Source organism: Cervus canadensis, chromosome 22 (genome assembly GCF_019320065.1).
Source record: "Cervus canadensis isolate Bull #8, Minnesota chromosome 22, ASM1932006v1, whole genome shotgun sequence".
Lineage (NCBI taxonomy): Eukaryota > Metazoa > Chordata > Mammalia > Artiodactyla > Cervidae > Cervus > Cervus canadensis.
This window is the reverse complement of record NC_057407.1, coordinates 9,359,564-9,375,068: the sequence shown is the minus strand read 5'-3', so window position 1 is coordinate 9,375,068 and position 15,505 is coordinate 9,359,564. Positions and strand designations below refer to the sequence as shown.

The 15,505-nt window shown below is 58.7% G+C and overlaps 1 protein-coding gene across 1 annotated transcript; it reads left to right on the top strand.

Moving 5' to 3' along the window:
* Positions 1-1,577: 1,577 nt before the first annotated feature.
* NCKIPSD (NCK interacting protein with SH3 domain) lies at positions 1,578-14,105 on the top strand. Its single transcript, XM_043442412.1, has 13 exons — positions 1,578-1,856; positions 4,402-4,511; positions 4,735-4,939; positions 5,120-5,210; positions 5,356-5,867; positions 7,193-7,363; positions 7,497-7,583; positions 7,673-7,811; positions 7,900-7,980; positions 8,156-8,284; positions 8,400-8,492; positions 8,629-8,801; positions 13,182-14,105. Exons 1-13 carry the CDS (start codon positions 1,686-1,688, stop codon positions 13,383-13,385), a joined length of 2,166 nt encoding a protein of 721 aa, XP_043298347.1. The 5' UTR covers positions 1,578-1,685; the 3' UTR covers positions 13,386-14,105.
* The last annotated feature ends 1,400 nt before the right edge of the window (positions 14,106-15,505 follow it).

The following is a 15,505-nucleotide window of genomic DNA, read 5'->3' as shown; positions in this document are numbered from 1 at the left end:
ATAACCTTAAATGGGTCCATCCCAGGATCCTTACGCAGGGCACTGCACTTGACACGGGTCTTCCCTGCCCTCACGTAGCTTCAGCCAGAGTTGGACAGCAGGTGTGCCTAACCTTGGGTCCGGCTCCTGTGCCACCGGCAGCAGCTGATTGGCCAGACATTGTGATGTCAGGCGTCCTGGAGCCAATCCTGGGACCTTAGGTGGCCACCAGTCTTTTGTCTGTTGGTGGCCATTGGCTCTGTGGTCGAGGTCCCAGGAGGTGGGGGGCTTGACGGGAGGGGGTCTTCTGGGCCGTGTGGTCCTTCTGGCCACACCATCTGCCAGCACTCCTACCTAGCCCTGGAGCCCACTGCAGCTATGCCAGTGCTATCCTTCATGTGGTTCCAGCCTGGGCAGCCCCCAAGAGAGCTGTTTCTGCTGTGTTCTCAGGGTTCCAGGGAGAAGTGTGGCAGGAGATCTTAAACTGTGGACACAGAACTAGAAAGGAGGATCTGGATGTCCAGGCCTAGCAGCCCCACCTCTTGCCTGAACCTCTCAGCCAGCACCTTCTCTCCCAGGTCCGCTATGCCTACATCCACTATATCCAAAATCACCCAACTGCATGCACTGGCTGGGTTATGCCTACCTGCTCCCTGAGTCTGGGCTTCCTGAGAAGAATGTGGCTGGACCAGCTTCTGGACGGGGATGGGAGGTCCCCAGGACGCTGAGTTTAACTAAACCCAGGTCCCCTTGGTTTTTTCCCCGCTGCCTCATAGGACTACAATGACCTCACCAGGTCAGGGCTGACTGGAAGGTGGGCCAAATATTTGGCTCTTAGTGCCACGATACCCCACTCCCCATCCACCAGCCCTTCTACCTGCTCTCAGAAGGAAGCCTCAGAAATAAGATAACTGGGAATTGTAAGTCTCCAAAGACAACAGAAGAGAGTGATGTGAAAGTGACTGATAAGGGTGGGAACCTGACCTTATGTTGTGAGGAGGGGAATTGCATCCCAGGCAGAGGAATAGATATGCAAGGACCCACGTTAGAGTCAAGAGAGGTTAGTGGCAGAAGAGAAGAGGTGGGGAGCTAGGATGGGAGGACTATGGACAGCAAAACGGCCTGACCTGGTTTTTGGTTCGGCAGCCCACTCTCCACTCTTGCTCCCCGTTGCCCACCGCTGGAGCTTAAAGAAGTGAGGTCAGCATGCTCCGAGACACAGAGACCCGGGTCGCTGTCCTTAATTTAGTAGGTCAGGATCCACTTCCCCAGGGTGGCATAGATGCAAGAGGCTTATCAGCACAGGACGCAGGCTCTGCCTTTGGGCTGCGGGCGGAGCTCTCCGTCGTGAAGTAGGGTGGGCCGCAGTTCTAGGGCTTGAGCCGGTAAAAGGAGTGGAGGGCCGGGCAGGAGCAGCTGGGGCTCTAGGCGGGGTGCCGGGTCAGGGAGTCTGGAGCTTGGAGACGCCCAAGGCCACGGAAAGGGCCGCGCCGCGCCGCGCCGCCCCGCTTGGGGCCACCAGGGGGCGCTGCGCTCCCGCGCAGGAGCCGACACACTGCCGGGGCGGGACTGCGGCGGGCAGGCGGGCGCGCGCGCGCACGCGCCGTGTGTCACGGGGCAGGGCGAGCGCGGCGAGGAGGTGCCGGCCTGGCGTCCTGGTTCCTCAACCCCCCGCTGTCTCCCCTGCCCCGGCGCGACTCGGCCTCATGTACCGCGCGCTGTACGCGTTCCGCTCGGCGGAGCCCAACGCGCTGGCGTTCGCCGCGGGCGAGACCTTCCTGGTGCTGGAGCGCAGCAGCGCGCACTGGTGGCTGGCGGCGCGGGCGCGCAGCGGTGAGACCGGCTACGTGCCGCCCGCCTACCTGCGCCGCCTGCAGGTGAGTGTGCCCCTCCCCGGCCCGGCCTCCGCCGCCCCTGGACTGAGCTCCATCACCGCCCGGTCGGGGCCTCCAGCTGACGAGGACTTTGAGAACCTGACCGAGAGACCCCGCGAGGACTGGGACTCTCAGAGCCCGCTCCCCCCACAGAGGACCAGGCCCTTGACAGCCAACTCTTGAGGACTCCAGACGTACCTAAAGCCTAACAGTGGGACCGAGACCCCAGACCCAACATCTGAATCCCCAGCCGAATACAATTTAAGAGTCAGCCCCGAGATTCCAGTACACCAGATTCTGAGCAGTTCCCCAGGTCCCTGAGACCCCTGACTTAATTGGCCCCTCGCCTGGATCACCAGGATCCCAACACTCTTGCCTCCTCTTCCGCAGCTTCCACCCCTGAGACCCCCGGCAACCCTGGCGCTTTCTGTTTCCTTAGCCATCTTCTACGTCTTCACCCTCCCATCCCACCCCCCGCACTTGGACCAGGTAGCGGTGGACACCCCCGTCCCCTAAGTGACACCCCAAGCCCTGAGACCCCAATATCTTTTACTGTCCTGTACTCAGTCAGCCCCTAAGCTCTTCCAAAAACACCTTCGTCAATCTACGCTGCGCCTGGGTTCCCAGCTCCTGCTGACACTCCCTGGCTCTTACTCTCCCTCTCCCCTTTCACAAGCCTCAGGCCCTGACTTTTCAGACTTCCTTTCTTGGAAAGTGAGGGAACCTGAGCCCTCCTTGTCCCTAGCCTGGGGTGGGGGGCTACTCCCTTAGCAAGGAAGTGGGACTTCCCCACGGCTTCCCCTGGTGTGGCCATGGCCCCCCTGTTTCCTTTCACTGGAAGTGCAGCCCCAATTCCTGTTTCCCCCAGAATAGCCCTGGTGTGGGGGTTGGGCTGCATTGTCTCCTGCTGGTCTATTCTGATCCCAGGGGGAAGGAGGGCCCAGAGCCGCCAGGCCTGCCCTGTGCCAGACACCCCCGCCCCATCCTAGTCTCTGGCCTGTAGGAAGCATCCTAAGCCGGCCCAGTTCAGGACAGAAATAACAGGATAAATTTGGAGATGTCATCTGTGGCCTTTACCCAAGGGGATGGGCCTGGGGCCCTGGACCCTTGGCCTCCTGGCATCCAGGAGTGTCTGGGTGAGAGTGGGAGCCCCGGACACCAGGGCTGCTGGGTCTGGAAGCGAGCATATCAGATCCAGTCTCTCTGGGGCTGGGGGCTTGTTGGAGGCCTCCAAGGAAAGTCCCCCACTTTCCCCCAGGGCCTGTGAGGCCCCTCCCCTGCCTTGGCTTTTGGGGCTGGGTGTTTGGGGAGGGCAGAGAGGGTACCATCTTCTCTGTCTCTTGGTTTCTTGCTGCATATCTCCCTCCGTCTCAGTCTCCCTGGCTATCTTTGTGTCATTCTGACTCTCCCCTTGTGTGTGTCCACATCCTCCAACTCTCTCCCCTTCTCTGTCTCCGAATCTCAATTTCTTTTTGCGTTGTCTCCCTCTGCTTCTCTCTTTTCCTCTCTCTCTCCCCCTCCCTCTCTGTCTCTCCATCTTTCTTGCTTTCTGTGCATCATCTGCCGTTCTCTCTCTGTCCCCTTTTCTGTCTGCTATCTCCTGCACTCTGACACGCCCCCTGTTATCTGGGGGTCTCTGCTGACCTCTGAGTCCATCTGTCTGTCCCCATCTGAGAAGCCTCTCCAACCCACTCTGGTGTGATCCCACCTTAGTTCTGAGGTTCCTCTGCCTGATGGACCATGGGTGCCAAGGGCAAGGGAGGGGTGGGAGTGACTGGTCCTGCAGTTGCCAGCCCCCTACTCCCCCCACCCCATGCTAGCCAGGCTGGGTCGAGGAGACCCCTGAGTTGCTGTGGATGGTAACACAAAATCTGGGGCAGGGGCCAGGTTCTGCGCTCATGTCTGTCTTCTGCACAAACCCAGAACTGCTGTTTCCCAGCACAGCTCTGGAGGATTCCTTTCTCACAGCTAGAAGGGATGAGGGCTGGCAACACGGGTGTAGAGAGGAGATCCGTTTGGCCTGTCCTCAGCTACCAGGGCCTGCAGAGGGCTCTCTGAGGACGGGGCTGTCCTGGAGTGTGGCCTTGGTTTTGTGACGGGTCAGCAAGATCCAGAGGGATTTGTTCAGAGCTCCAGACCCTAGAGGCTCCCTGCTTGGCATCTAAGCCTGGGATCTGAGCCAAGCCTGGCGACAGACTTAAGTGTGCACTCCTGGCCTCAAACTGGGGGTCTGTGGGCTGTGTTTTTGCTTCAGAGCCCAGACTTTCAGAGATGACTTGGCCGAGAGACTTGCCATAGGTAAAATCCCGAGCGGGGGCCCGATATATAAAGCAGCAGCCTGGGCCCCTCCCTGTGGCCCAGCTTCCCGAGTGACGCAGTTTGAGAACCCTGATTGATGTTCTAGTTCATCTTGCTATGTTGGCCTCTAGCATTCCAGGCTTTGAGAGCAGTTGTGGTCCTCTGTCTGCGCCAGGCTCCCTCCAGGGAGCCTGGCCTTCGTACCCTCACCTGGCCCCCAGGGCTAAGAGCCCACTCCTGCCCCCAACAGGGCCTGGAGCAGGATGTCCTCCAAGCCATTGACCGGGCCATTGAGGCTGTGCACAACGCCGCCATGCGGGATGGTGGCAAATACAGCCTGGAGCAGCGCGGGATCCTCCAGTGAGTGTGTGTGTGTGTTGGGGGGACCTCCCAGTGAGCCCCAGAAGACGGGGTCCTTCAGGGACTCTAGAGGGCAGGGTTGGTAGTGCAGAGGCGGGTGGGGCATGAGGGTGATGGGAGGTGGGGGCCCTGGGCTAGGGTGGGCAGTGTCCCTCAGGGAGCACGGGTGGACTTGGGGAGTTGTAAGGTGACTCCCCCAGTAACCTCCCTGTCCCTGCCTCAGGAAGCTGATCCACCACCGGAAAGAGACCCTGTCCCGCAGAGGCCCCTCCGCCCCCAGCCCTGCAGCTATGACCTCGTCCACCAGTGACCACCATCTGGACGCCGCCGCCACCAGGCAGCCCAATGGCATGTGTCGAGCTGGGTTCGAGCGGCAGCACAGCCTGCCCAGTTCTGAGTATCTCGGGGCGGACGGAGGCCTCTACCAGGTACATGGTGAGAGCAGCCTGGGCAATGGAAGTGGGGGGAGCGCTTAAGGCTTTGTCCCGAGGCTCCAAGCGTCCACCCTGGTCAGTGATGCCGCCTGGACCCTTGGTCCTGCCCCTGCCGAGCTCAGGCCGCACCCCAGATGGAAGTCTGTGCCCTCAGATCCCACTTCTTCCTCCCAGATCCCGCCACAGCCTCGCCGAGCAGCGCCCACCACGCCACCCCCGCCCGTGAAGCGCCGAGACCGCGACGCCCTGGTAGTCTCCGGGAGTGGTGAGAAGGCGGGGACGGGGAGTTGGGGGCACCCTGTGCTTAGAATGGTTGCTCTGCCTATGTCAGAAAACTGGGGGCTCTGGGGTTGGGGGGATAGGGGTCCCCAGGGGGCTGCCCCAGCACAGCGTCCCCTCTCTGCCCACAGGCGGCCGCAACACCACGCCCTCCGGGGGCAGTTCTGTGTCCAGCGGCGGCTCCGTCAGCAGCACCTCCCTTGACACGCTCTATACCGGCTCCAGCTCATCTGAGCCGGGCCCCAGCTGCTCACCCACGCCCCCGCCTGTGCCCCGCCGAGGCGTGCTTACTGCTGTGTCCCAGGCTCAGCCCCTTCCCTGCAAGGTGCCAAACCCAGAGCCCCCTACGGAGGAGGAGGAGGAGGCGGCAGCAGCAGTGGAGACAGCCCCAGCCCCGGCTCCTGATGAGCTGGAGGCCCTGGGGGCGCTGAGCCTGGGGGCCACAGAGGAGAAGGCGGCAGCTGAGCCGGCCGTGCCCAGGACCATCGGCGCAGAGCTGATGGAGCTCGTGCGGAGGAACACCGGCCTGAGCCACGAGCTCTGCCGCGTGGCCATTGGTGTCGTGGTGGGCCACATCCAGGCCTCCGTGCCGGCCAGCTCGCCTGTCATGGAGCAGGTCCTCCTCTCGCTGGTGGAGGGCAAGGTGAGGGTGGGCCAGGGCCAGGGCCAGGGGCCGCCCCGCCACCCCTGCCCCTTCCCCGCCCGCACATGTATCCAGCCTTTACCTGACAGGGATTTGTTGAGCTTGAGCTCTCGGCTTCCTTGTGCTGGGTGTTGGGGACTCTTGGGGACAACCCGTGAAGGAGAAAGGGAGGAAGCCTCTGCAGGCAGAGGCTCAGCCTGGATGAGGGCCATGAGGCAGCACCCCGTGCTCAGCTCACAGGAGGGATTGGAACGAGGCCAGCATGGCTAGAACACCGCAAGGGAGGGAGGGAGGGAGCAAGAGGTGTGGTTGGAAGTGAGACCTCGGGCAGGGGACAGAGGAGACAGCTGTGGGTGGCCAGAGGTTCTCGGGCTGCGGGGAAGGAATGGGCAGAGGACCTGAAAGAGGGCAGCGCCACGCTGGCCTTGGCGGTGGAGAGCACTGGTTGCTTCGAGAGCTATGATGTAGGCCTGAGTGCTGACTCAGGGCGGAGGGTGGGCATCGTGGGATGGGTGGCATCCTTTGCCAAGGTGGGGCCACTGATCAGGGAGCAGGTTTGGGGGCCAGATGGGCCGGAAGTGCCTTCTTCCTTGGGAGCTGCAGTTCCGGTTCGGGGTGTGGGGAGCAGGGAGGCCACGGGCTTGCCTGTGCAGGAGCAGTGGCCAGCAGGGTCAAGAGGAACACGGGAGGCGGGTTAACAGGCCTGTCCCACTTTGTGTAGAATCAGAGGGTAGATTCTGAGTCACTTGCAGGCAGTGAGAAGTCCGTGGCCTTCCTCCTCATGGAGGATGTTTTTCCAGGCCTGGGACAGGAAGCAGGTTGTTGGAAAATTCCCCCCAGACGTGTCTCATGCAGACTCCTGTCTCAGGAGGTTATTAAGACTCAGGAGCCCGGAAATTCCTTGCAGTCAGTCCAGTGGTTAGGACTCTGTGCTCTCACTGCCAAGGGTTCAATCCCTGGTCAGGAAAATAAGATCTGATAAGCTGCTCGTTTATTGGGGGGGCGGGGGGCGGGGGGGGGGAGACTTGGAGGCAGTGGAATTCCTTGGATTGGGTGTGTAGAATAGGGCTGGTGCCCTTGGGGGCCTCATTGTTGAGGGATGGACCGTGGGAAGTTGATGGGGAGCAGCGGGGAGGAGGGAAGAGAACTGGGGGCTGGTCCCCTCACCGGTCCTGGGAGGACGCTGGCTCCAGGCAGCCCTTGTAGGTGAGGCCCGGGGCCCCTGGTCTGACACAGGCCAGGAGGGTTGAGCCCCAGGCCTTGAGGGCCTCCTGGAGATGGTGTGGGGCAGATATGCTGAGCCCCGCCTTGCCTTCTGTCCACAGGACCTGAGCACCGCCCTGCCCTCAGGGCAGGTCTGCCATGACCAGCAGCGGCTGGAGGTGATCTTTGCAGACTTGGCCCGGCGGAAGGACGATGCCCAGCAGCGCAGCTGGGCCCTGTATGAGGACGAGGGCGTCATCCGCTGCTACCTGGAGGAGCTGCTGCACATTCTGGTGCGGGCTGGGGGCCCCAGGGGTCCCCACCCCTCCCCCGTGCTCGGGAGTCTCCCCTACTGGTCCTCGGCACGCTCACGGGCAGCCACGCACACTGAGCGACCCCTTCACACCTCTTCCTCCCCGCCCGCAGACGGACGCAGACCCTGAAGTTTGCAAGAAAATGTGCAAGCGGAACGAGTTCGAGTCTGTCCTGGCCTTGGTGGCCTACTACCAAATGGTGTGTGTGTGAGAGCAGGGGGGAGGGCACGGAGGGAGCCAGGCGGAGGTGGGGCGTCGGGCACTGAGCGCACAGGGGTCCCCTGCCAGGAGCACCGGGTGTCGCTGCGGCTGTTGCTCCTCAAGTGCTTCGGCGCCATGTGCAGCCTGGACGCGGCCATCATCTCCACGCTCGTGTCGTCCGTGCTGCCCGTGGAGCTGGCGCGGGACATGCAGACAGACACGCAGGGTGAGCGAGCGAGGGGCAGCTCCCTGCCCCCTGGGGGGGGTTCCCGCCACCTGTAGGGGCTCTGACCGCCTGCTCTGCACCCCTGCAGACCATCAGAAACTCTGTTACTCCGCCCTCATCCTGGCCATGGTCTTCTCCATGGGCGAGGCAGTGCCCTACGCACACTACGGTAAGAAGGCAGGACGCGGCCCAGCTGACTGCAGGGAGCCCGCGGCCAGCTGAGGGCTGGGGACCCCCTGACCGGGGTCTCATAGAGCGTCCCCAGGGCTCACGGGAACCCAGGGAGGCTGGGCGGGGTGGGCGGTGGGGCTGGGCTGCAGACCTCGGTGTGCCCCTCTGCCTAGAGCACCTGGGCACACCCTTCGCCCAGTTCCTGCTGAGCATCGTTGAGGACGGGCTGCCCTTGGACACCACGGAGCAGCTGCCGGATCTCTGTGTGAATCTACTTCTGGCCCTCAACCTGCACCTGCCAGGTGAGGGCGGGGCCTGCCTGGGTGGGGGGTGGTGGCTGCCTGGTGCTGCGAGGGTGGAGGAGGGCCCGCCAGGCTCAGCACCGCTGCCCTCATGCACACCCGTGTCCTTCCTCAGTCCCAGACCAGAACATGATCATGGCCGCCCTGAGCAAACACGCCAACGTCAAGATCTTCTCCGAGAAGCTGCTGTTGCTCCTGAACCGAGGGGGTGAGCGCCCCGGCATCTGTGTGGGGCCACTTGGATGTCCTGTGACTCCCCCCCATGCCGTGATGCCCATCACTCCCCTGGAGTGACATTGGCCCTCCCCGGAGGACCGCCCTGACCCTTCTTCCCCACCTTCTAGATGACCCCGTGCGCATCTTCAAGCACGAGCCGCAGCCGCCGCACTCCATCCTCAAGTTTCTGCAGGACGTGTTCGCCAGCCCCGCCACGGCCGCCATCTTCTACCACACGGACATGATGGCGCTCATCGACATCACCGTGCGGCACATCGCGGACCTGTCGCCCGGAGACAAGGTGCCTGGACGCGGCCGCAGCGGGGTGGAAGCTGTCACACCCTGGGGGGGACCTGAGACTAGGGTGAGGGCCACCACTGCAGCCAGTAAGTCGGGGAGGCCGCTCATCCAAGACAGGTGTGCCGAGACCCAAGGGAGCCCGCCGTGTGGTGAACCGGGGACGCGCTGTCTGGAGACAGCGGGAGTGGCGGGAGGTGAGAACAGCAAGTGGAGTTTACACGAAACCTTGGGGGCTGCGGCAGGAGGTGGTCACCTTGTAGGGGAAGTGACCTGATTACCACCCTGAATGAAACGGAGGCTGAGAGCACAGCGGAAGCGGAGGCCGGTGCGGAGGCGGCCACCGCCCTCCAGGTGGCACAGGTGGCGTGGGAGGGGAGGTCAGGCCTGGGTGTGTTGGAGGTGGGTTGGCAGGACTCGCTGCTCAATTGGTCTGGACCGGCCTGGTGGAGGAAGTGCTGATCCCTCAGGTGGGGAAGACCTTATGAACAGAGCTGTGTTTTGATGTGTCGAGATTGAGAAGGTACCTGCTGGACATCCAGGTACAGAGGACGCCAGCGAGGCACTGGGATGTGAGTGGTGACAGGAAAGAGACACTTGGGAGTGCGCTGTGCATGCATGTGCCGGGAAGCCTGTGACAGTGCAGGCACCTCGGGTGTGGGATGCACGGGTCAGAGGAAAGCTTAGGCTTCAGTCGGGGCACACAGGAGACACTCCGGAGGAAAAACCGGGAGAGCAGGAGCCCAGAGACTTGTGTGTGAAAGAGGAGGGGATGAGCTGTTGCCACAGTGAGGAGCCTGAGTGAGACGAGGCCTGAAAAGGAGCCACAGGACTTGCCACATGGAGGTCAGGCGTGACTGACCAGCAGTGTCAGTGGATCGGAGGGAAGAGAGTCCAAGTGGGAAGTTGAAGAGAAGATTTGACGTTGGACGGGAGTGGAAAGAGGGGGAAGGTGGGAGCATTGAATGGAAACAACTTTCGTGTGTTTTTATGTGAACTGGAACTTGTTACTCAGTCAAATCCAATTCTTTGTGACCCCATGGACTGTAGCACGCCACTAGGCATCCCTGTCCTTCACTATCTCCCAGAGGTTGCTTAGGCTCATGTCCATTGAGTTGGTGATGCCATCCAACCATCTCATTCTGTCACTCCCTTCTCCTCCTGCCCTCAATCTTTCTCAGTATCAAGGTCTTTTCCAGTGAGTCAGCTCTTTGCATCAGGTGGCCAAAGGATTGGAGCTTCTGCTTCAGCATTAGTCCTTCCAATGAATATTTGGGACTGATTTCCTTTAGGATTGACTGGTTTGATCTTGTTACTGTCCGAGGGACTCTCAAGAGTCTTCTCCAACACCATAGTTCAAAAGCATCAATGCTTCGGCACTCAGCGTTCTTTATGGTTTTTCTTTATGGAAAAACCAGAGCTTTGACTCTATGGACCTTTGTTGGCAAAGTGATGTTTCTGCTTTTTAACCCACTGTCTAGGTTTGTCACAGCTTTGCTTCCAAAAAGCAAGAGTCATTTAATTTCATGACTTCCTCAGTGATCTTGGAGCTCAAGAAAATAAAATCTATCATTATTTCCACTTTTTCCCCTTCTATTTGCCATGAAGTGATGGGACCAGATGCCATGATCTTAGTTTTTTGAATGTAGAGTTTTAAGTCAGCTTTTTCACTCTCCTCTTTCACCCTCATCAAGAGTCTCTTTAGTTCCTCTTCACTTTCTGCCATTAGAGTGATATCATCTGCATATCTGACGTTGTTGATATTTCTCCTGGCAATCTTGATTCCAGCTTGTGATTCATCCAGCCTGGCATTTTGCATGATGTGCCCTACATAGAAATTAAATAAACAGGGTGACAATATACAGTCTTGTCGTACTCCTTTCCCAGTTTGAAACTAGTCTGTTGTTCCATGTCTGGTTCTGGCTATTGCCTCTTGACTCACATACAGGTTTCTCAAGAGACAGGTCAGGTGGTCTGATATTCCCATCTCTTTAAGAGTTTTCCAGTTTGTGTGATCCACACAGTCTAAGACTTTAACATAGTCAATGAAGCAGAAGTAGATGTTTTTCCTGAATTCCCTTGCTTTCTTTATGATTCATCGAATGTTGGCAATTTGATCTCTCATCCCTCTCTTTTCTAAACCCAGTTTGTACATATGGAAGTTCTCAGTTCATGTACTGCTGAAGCCTAGCTTGAGGGATTTTGAGCATTACCTTGCTAGCATGTGAAATGAGTGCAGTTGTGCAGTAGTTTGAACATTCTTTGGGATTGGAATGAAAACTGACCTTTTCCAGTCCTGTAGCCACTGCTTAGTTTTCCAAATTTGCTGACATATTGAGTGCAGCACCTTGAATCACCTTTTAGGATTTTAAATAGCTCGGTTGGAATCCCATCACCTCCACCAACTTTGTTCATAGTAATGCTTCCTAAGTCTCTCTTGACTTCACACTCTAGGATGTCTGGCTCTAGGTGAGTGAACACACCAGTCATGGCTATCCAGGTCATTACGTTCTTTTTTTGTATAGTCCTGTGTATTCTTGCCACCTCTTCTTAATCTCTTTAGCTTCTGTTCTGTTTATGTGAAGGGGAGCAGGAAAAAGTGGGGGATCACTGGAGGGAGACATGGGATCAAGGGAAGGTTTTTTTTTGTAAGTTTATTTATGTATTTTATTTTTGACTGTGCTAAGTCTTGGTTGCTGCACAGGCTTTCTGTAGTTGCAATGTGCAGTCTTCTCATTGCAGTGGCTTCTCTTGTTGCAGAGCACGGACTCTAGGCATGGGGGCTCAGTAGTTGCAGTTCCCGGGCTCTAGAGCACAGGCTCCATAGTTGTGGTGCTTGGGCTTCGTTGCTCTGAGGCATGTGGGATCTTCCTGGACCAGGGATCAAACTCGTGTCTCCAGCATTGGCAGGCAGATTCCCAACCACTAGACCACCAACTCCAAGAGAAAGTCTTTTAAAGGTGGGAGATGCTGGTGGATGTCTAAGCCAGAGGGACTGATCCAGCAAGCCGACTATGAAGAGGCTGAGGTGTTGGGAGAGTCAGCCACTGTGGGAGTTAGGCGGCTGCTGAGGGCTCAGGCCCCCATAGAAGGATGGCCCTTGGCAGGAGCCGGGCAGTCCATTCAGTAGGGGACAGTAGTTGAGGTGAGGGTGCCGGGGGAAGACCAGGAGTTTCTGGAAGTGTGCTTGTTTTCTCCAGGAAGCACACGGCCAGCTGGTCAGGGACTTTAGATTTGGAAAATGCATAGAAGGTGGGCAGTGGTCCTTTAAGGAGCGGTAGACATGGTGGAGAAGAGTGGCAGCGGCCCTGGGCAGCGTGGTTTGTGATGGGGAATGGTGTTCCGGCTTGCGCACGGCTCCGTGATGGTCTGCTGCTTAGCTGTTCATACTAAAATTTGATGGGCAGGTGCTTTTTGGCCTGACCAAGGTTGGGAGTTATCAGGGTGATACTGCCTAAGAAAGGTTTGGGTGTTGACTCCTCTAAGCAGAGGCGGAGACCTGAGAGATGGTAAGGGGGCAGATGGAGAAGTAGTACTGGGGCCAGGTCAGCGGGTCAGGGTCTAGTGAGGATAAGGAGCAGCTGGGGTGTCACACTGGAGGGGCTGTTAGAGCCGTTAAAGCCAGAGGTGCTGGGAGGGTGGGTTGGGAAGGGAGGGTTGGAGGTGGATTCAGGGCAGGTAGAAGGTAAGACACCAGGTCTCAGGGATGGCTTGGGTTTGGGATGTGGGGAGAAAGGACTCCGAAAGGACACTTGTAGTTTTGACTCGAGCATTTGAATAGACAGCAGTGCTCTTTATTAAGATAATACAGGAAAAGCCTTCAGCTTTGGGCAGATGGGGATGATCGTGAGTTTGATGGTAGACATAGGAGTTTGAGTTCTCTCTGAGATAAGCAGGGCATGACCAGTGGGCAGCTGAAAATTCTCACCTGCAGCTCCTGGAGAGTCTAGGAAAGAGGTCTGAGTGTGGATCACTGTTTGAAGCTGTGGGTGTGAGTGAGATCTCCCAGGGTGAGAGGAGAGAGGCAGAGGGCCTCCAATAGACAGACAGCAGCCCCACAAGGGCCCAGCATTAGAGATGAGTAGGGGCTCACTGCTTCCTCCTGCCTCCTGCCTCTCTGAGCCAGGACTTCCTGGGCCAGCCACGTTCTGGGACTGTGTGTGGACTGAGATGATTCACTTATTTACTCACTCAGTGACTATCGAAGGCCAGCTCGGTGCCAGGTTACAGGCTAGGTGCTGGGGTGCACCCTGATCTTCAGTGGTGTCAGGCGGTCACGTCCATGTGGCCACCAGAAGGCAGCAGTGGCCTGTCTGTCCCTGTCTGCTGGCAGTGGCACATGGTGCCTCCCTGGGATCCCTGAGCTTGCCTGCTCTCCCCACAGCTGCGCATGGAGTACCTCTCCCTGATGCATGCCGTGGTCCGCTCCACACCCTACCTGCAGCACCGCCACCGGCTCCCTGACCTGCAGGCCACGCTGCGACGCATCCTGACCGAGGAGGAAGCCTCGCCCCAGTGCCAGATGGACCGCATGATCGTCCAGGAGATGTGCAAGGAGTTCCCTGTGCTGGGCGAGGCTCCCAGCTAGCACCTTCCTCTCCTCCCTTCCCTGCAGCCCTGGGCAGGGTGCAGGGGACTCAGAGGCTTGGCCCTGAGAATGTTTCGCACAGACAGTGTGAGGGGAGGTGATGGTAGAAGGGACCTGAGCGGGGCCCCCCCACCTGACATAGAGCTAATGCCAGGGGCCAAGCACAGAATTGGGGACCACACACCGGGAGCTCTGCTGGGGCACGGGGAGCGTGTGAACTGAAGCCCCTCCATCTCCTGGTAGGCTGCCTCTTCAGCATGCCCCCACCCCCGCCCTTACACACACAGAGTCCTGCTGCTGCTCCAGGCTGGGCCCGAGCCCTCAGCCCCCGCGCCCACCTGGTCTGTGTCCCGGGCTTCGGCACGCCGTGTCCCTGGGGTGAGGGGGGCATCGTCCGCCAGCTCTGTTCTTTGCCTTAGCTTCGCAGTGAGTGCCGTTTGTGTGCTCTGCCCACCCCCAAACCCCGCCCCGTGGGGGCGGTCGCTGCCCCTCACTCCGACCCCCAGAGGTCTCGGCCAAGCTGCTGCTTTGAGAGCAGAATCTTAGAGACAGGCCATCCCTCCTGGAGCCTCACAGAACGGGGTGGGGTGGCGGGGATGGCACTGATAAAAGCCAATGACAGGATCTATTTTCTCTGGAAAAACGTAGACTGAGAAGCCATGTGTATTTTCCTATGTGCTGCAGCTCACCTTTGGAAATAAATCACAAGGCACCTGGAAACAGGCCTCCCTGTATGATGCTGAGGGGTGGTGGGAGAGGGTGGGCAGGGGTGCGGGAACCTCAGGACCTCATCAGTAGCTTGCCCTGCCCTCTCCAGCCTCCAGGTGGTCTGTCAGGACCTGAGGACCACCTGTCAGGTGGTCCCTGACAGGCCCCTCCATCGAGGTCCCTCGAGTTCCCACGTCTTCCCTGGGTTCCCACTTCTCCTGGGCCACGGCCACAGCCACCAGGAGCCCCGTGGTCCATCTGCAGGTGACTTCCTCTCCAGACTTCACTTATATCTCTCTTTGCCTTGAATACCATGTCTCTCTCCCCCATTAAAACCCCTATAATCCTTTATAGCTATTCTGAAATGAAGCATTTCCCCCCAGCCCCCAGCCCCGGCCTCCCTGAACTCCTCGGCCTGCCCAGCTATTTCCCTTCCTCATTTGTCTCCCACTGGATCCAGCAAGATCCCCTCATCTTGCAGCCTTAGCAGGGATTTGGTAATTACGGTAGGACCAAAAAAGTATGTCAATGAATATGGGGTTAGATGCACACTACTGTCTGAGGGGAATCAGAGGCCAGCGTTGGGCAAAAACTTCTTCCTTGAGTTAACAAGGAAGTTAACAAGGTATTAACACCTTGCTGCTGAGTTAACAAGGGCTTGTCGCTGTAAGTCGGGGAGGAGAGTCAGGACCCACAGGCAGACCCCAGACAGCAGTGGTTTCCAACAGTTCCCTTCATTTTGTTACTCAAGATGATTCTCATCGGTTTCCACACTTTGAAAATCAGATACTGTGACTTCCGGCCACGACTTTTCCTTTCTTAATGGGATGCTGAAGGCAAGGGGCTGTTACTCTCCAAGTAGAGCGTAATGCAGCAAAAGCCAGTCTGTGGGGTGGGGGTCCCAGGAAAATAGGTCCATGGGTGCAAAGCACAGGAAGACAAGGAGACGTCCTTCCTGAACTGTTGACTCTTCTAGAAGGTTAAGTGCGCAGGTTCACCTGGACCCGCGGAGGAGCTGACACAGTGGCCGGCAGGAAAGCTCCATGTGGTACAGCACAGTCACCTCATCCTGGAGGCCTCTGCCTCCCTTTCCCAGCCAGAATCAACACCGCTGACTTCCAGGTACAACTCCTTTCTCATTGGAGAGCTGAAGGCAGAACCCCACGGTTCTGAGAGAGTGTAATTCAGGGGTGAGCACAGGCCCTCAGGAAGCTGGGTCAGGGCCATTCAGTGGCCTCTGCGCCTTGCTCTTTTCACGCCCAGGCTGCACACACTGACCTCGTGGGAAGGGCAGGGCTGGGCTGTGCCGTCTGTCCCCGTGCTGGCCCCCGTGAGGAGCAAAGCGAGCCCTGTGGTGGGAGGGTCAGAGCCCCTGCCCGCTTCTGCGTGACTGTCCAAGGGGTCCTTGCACG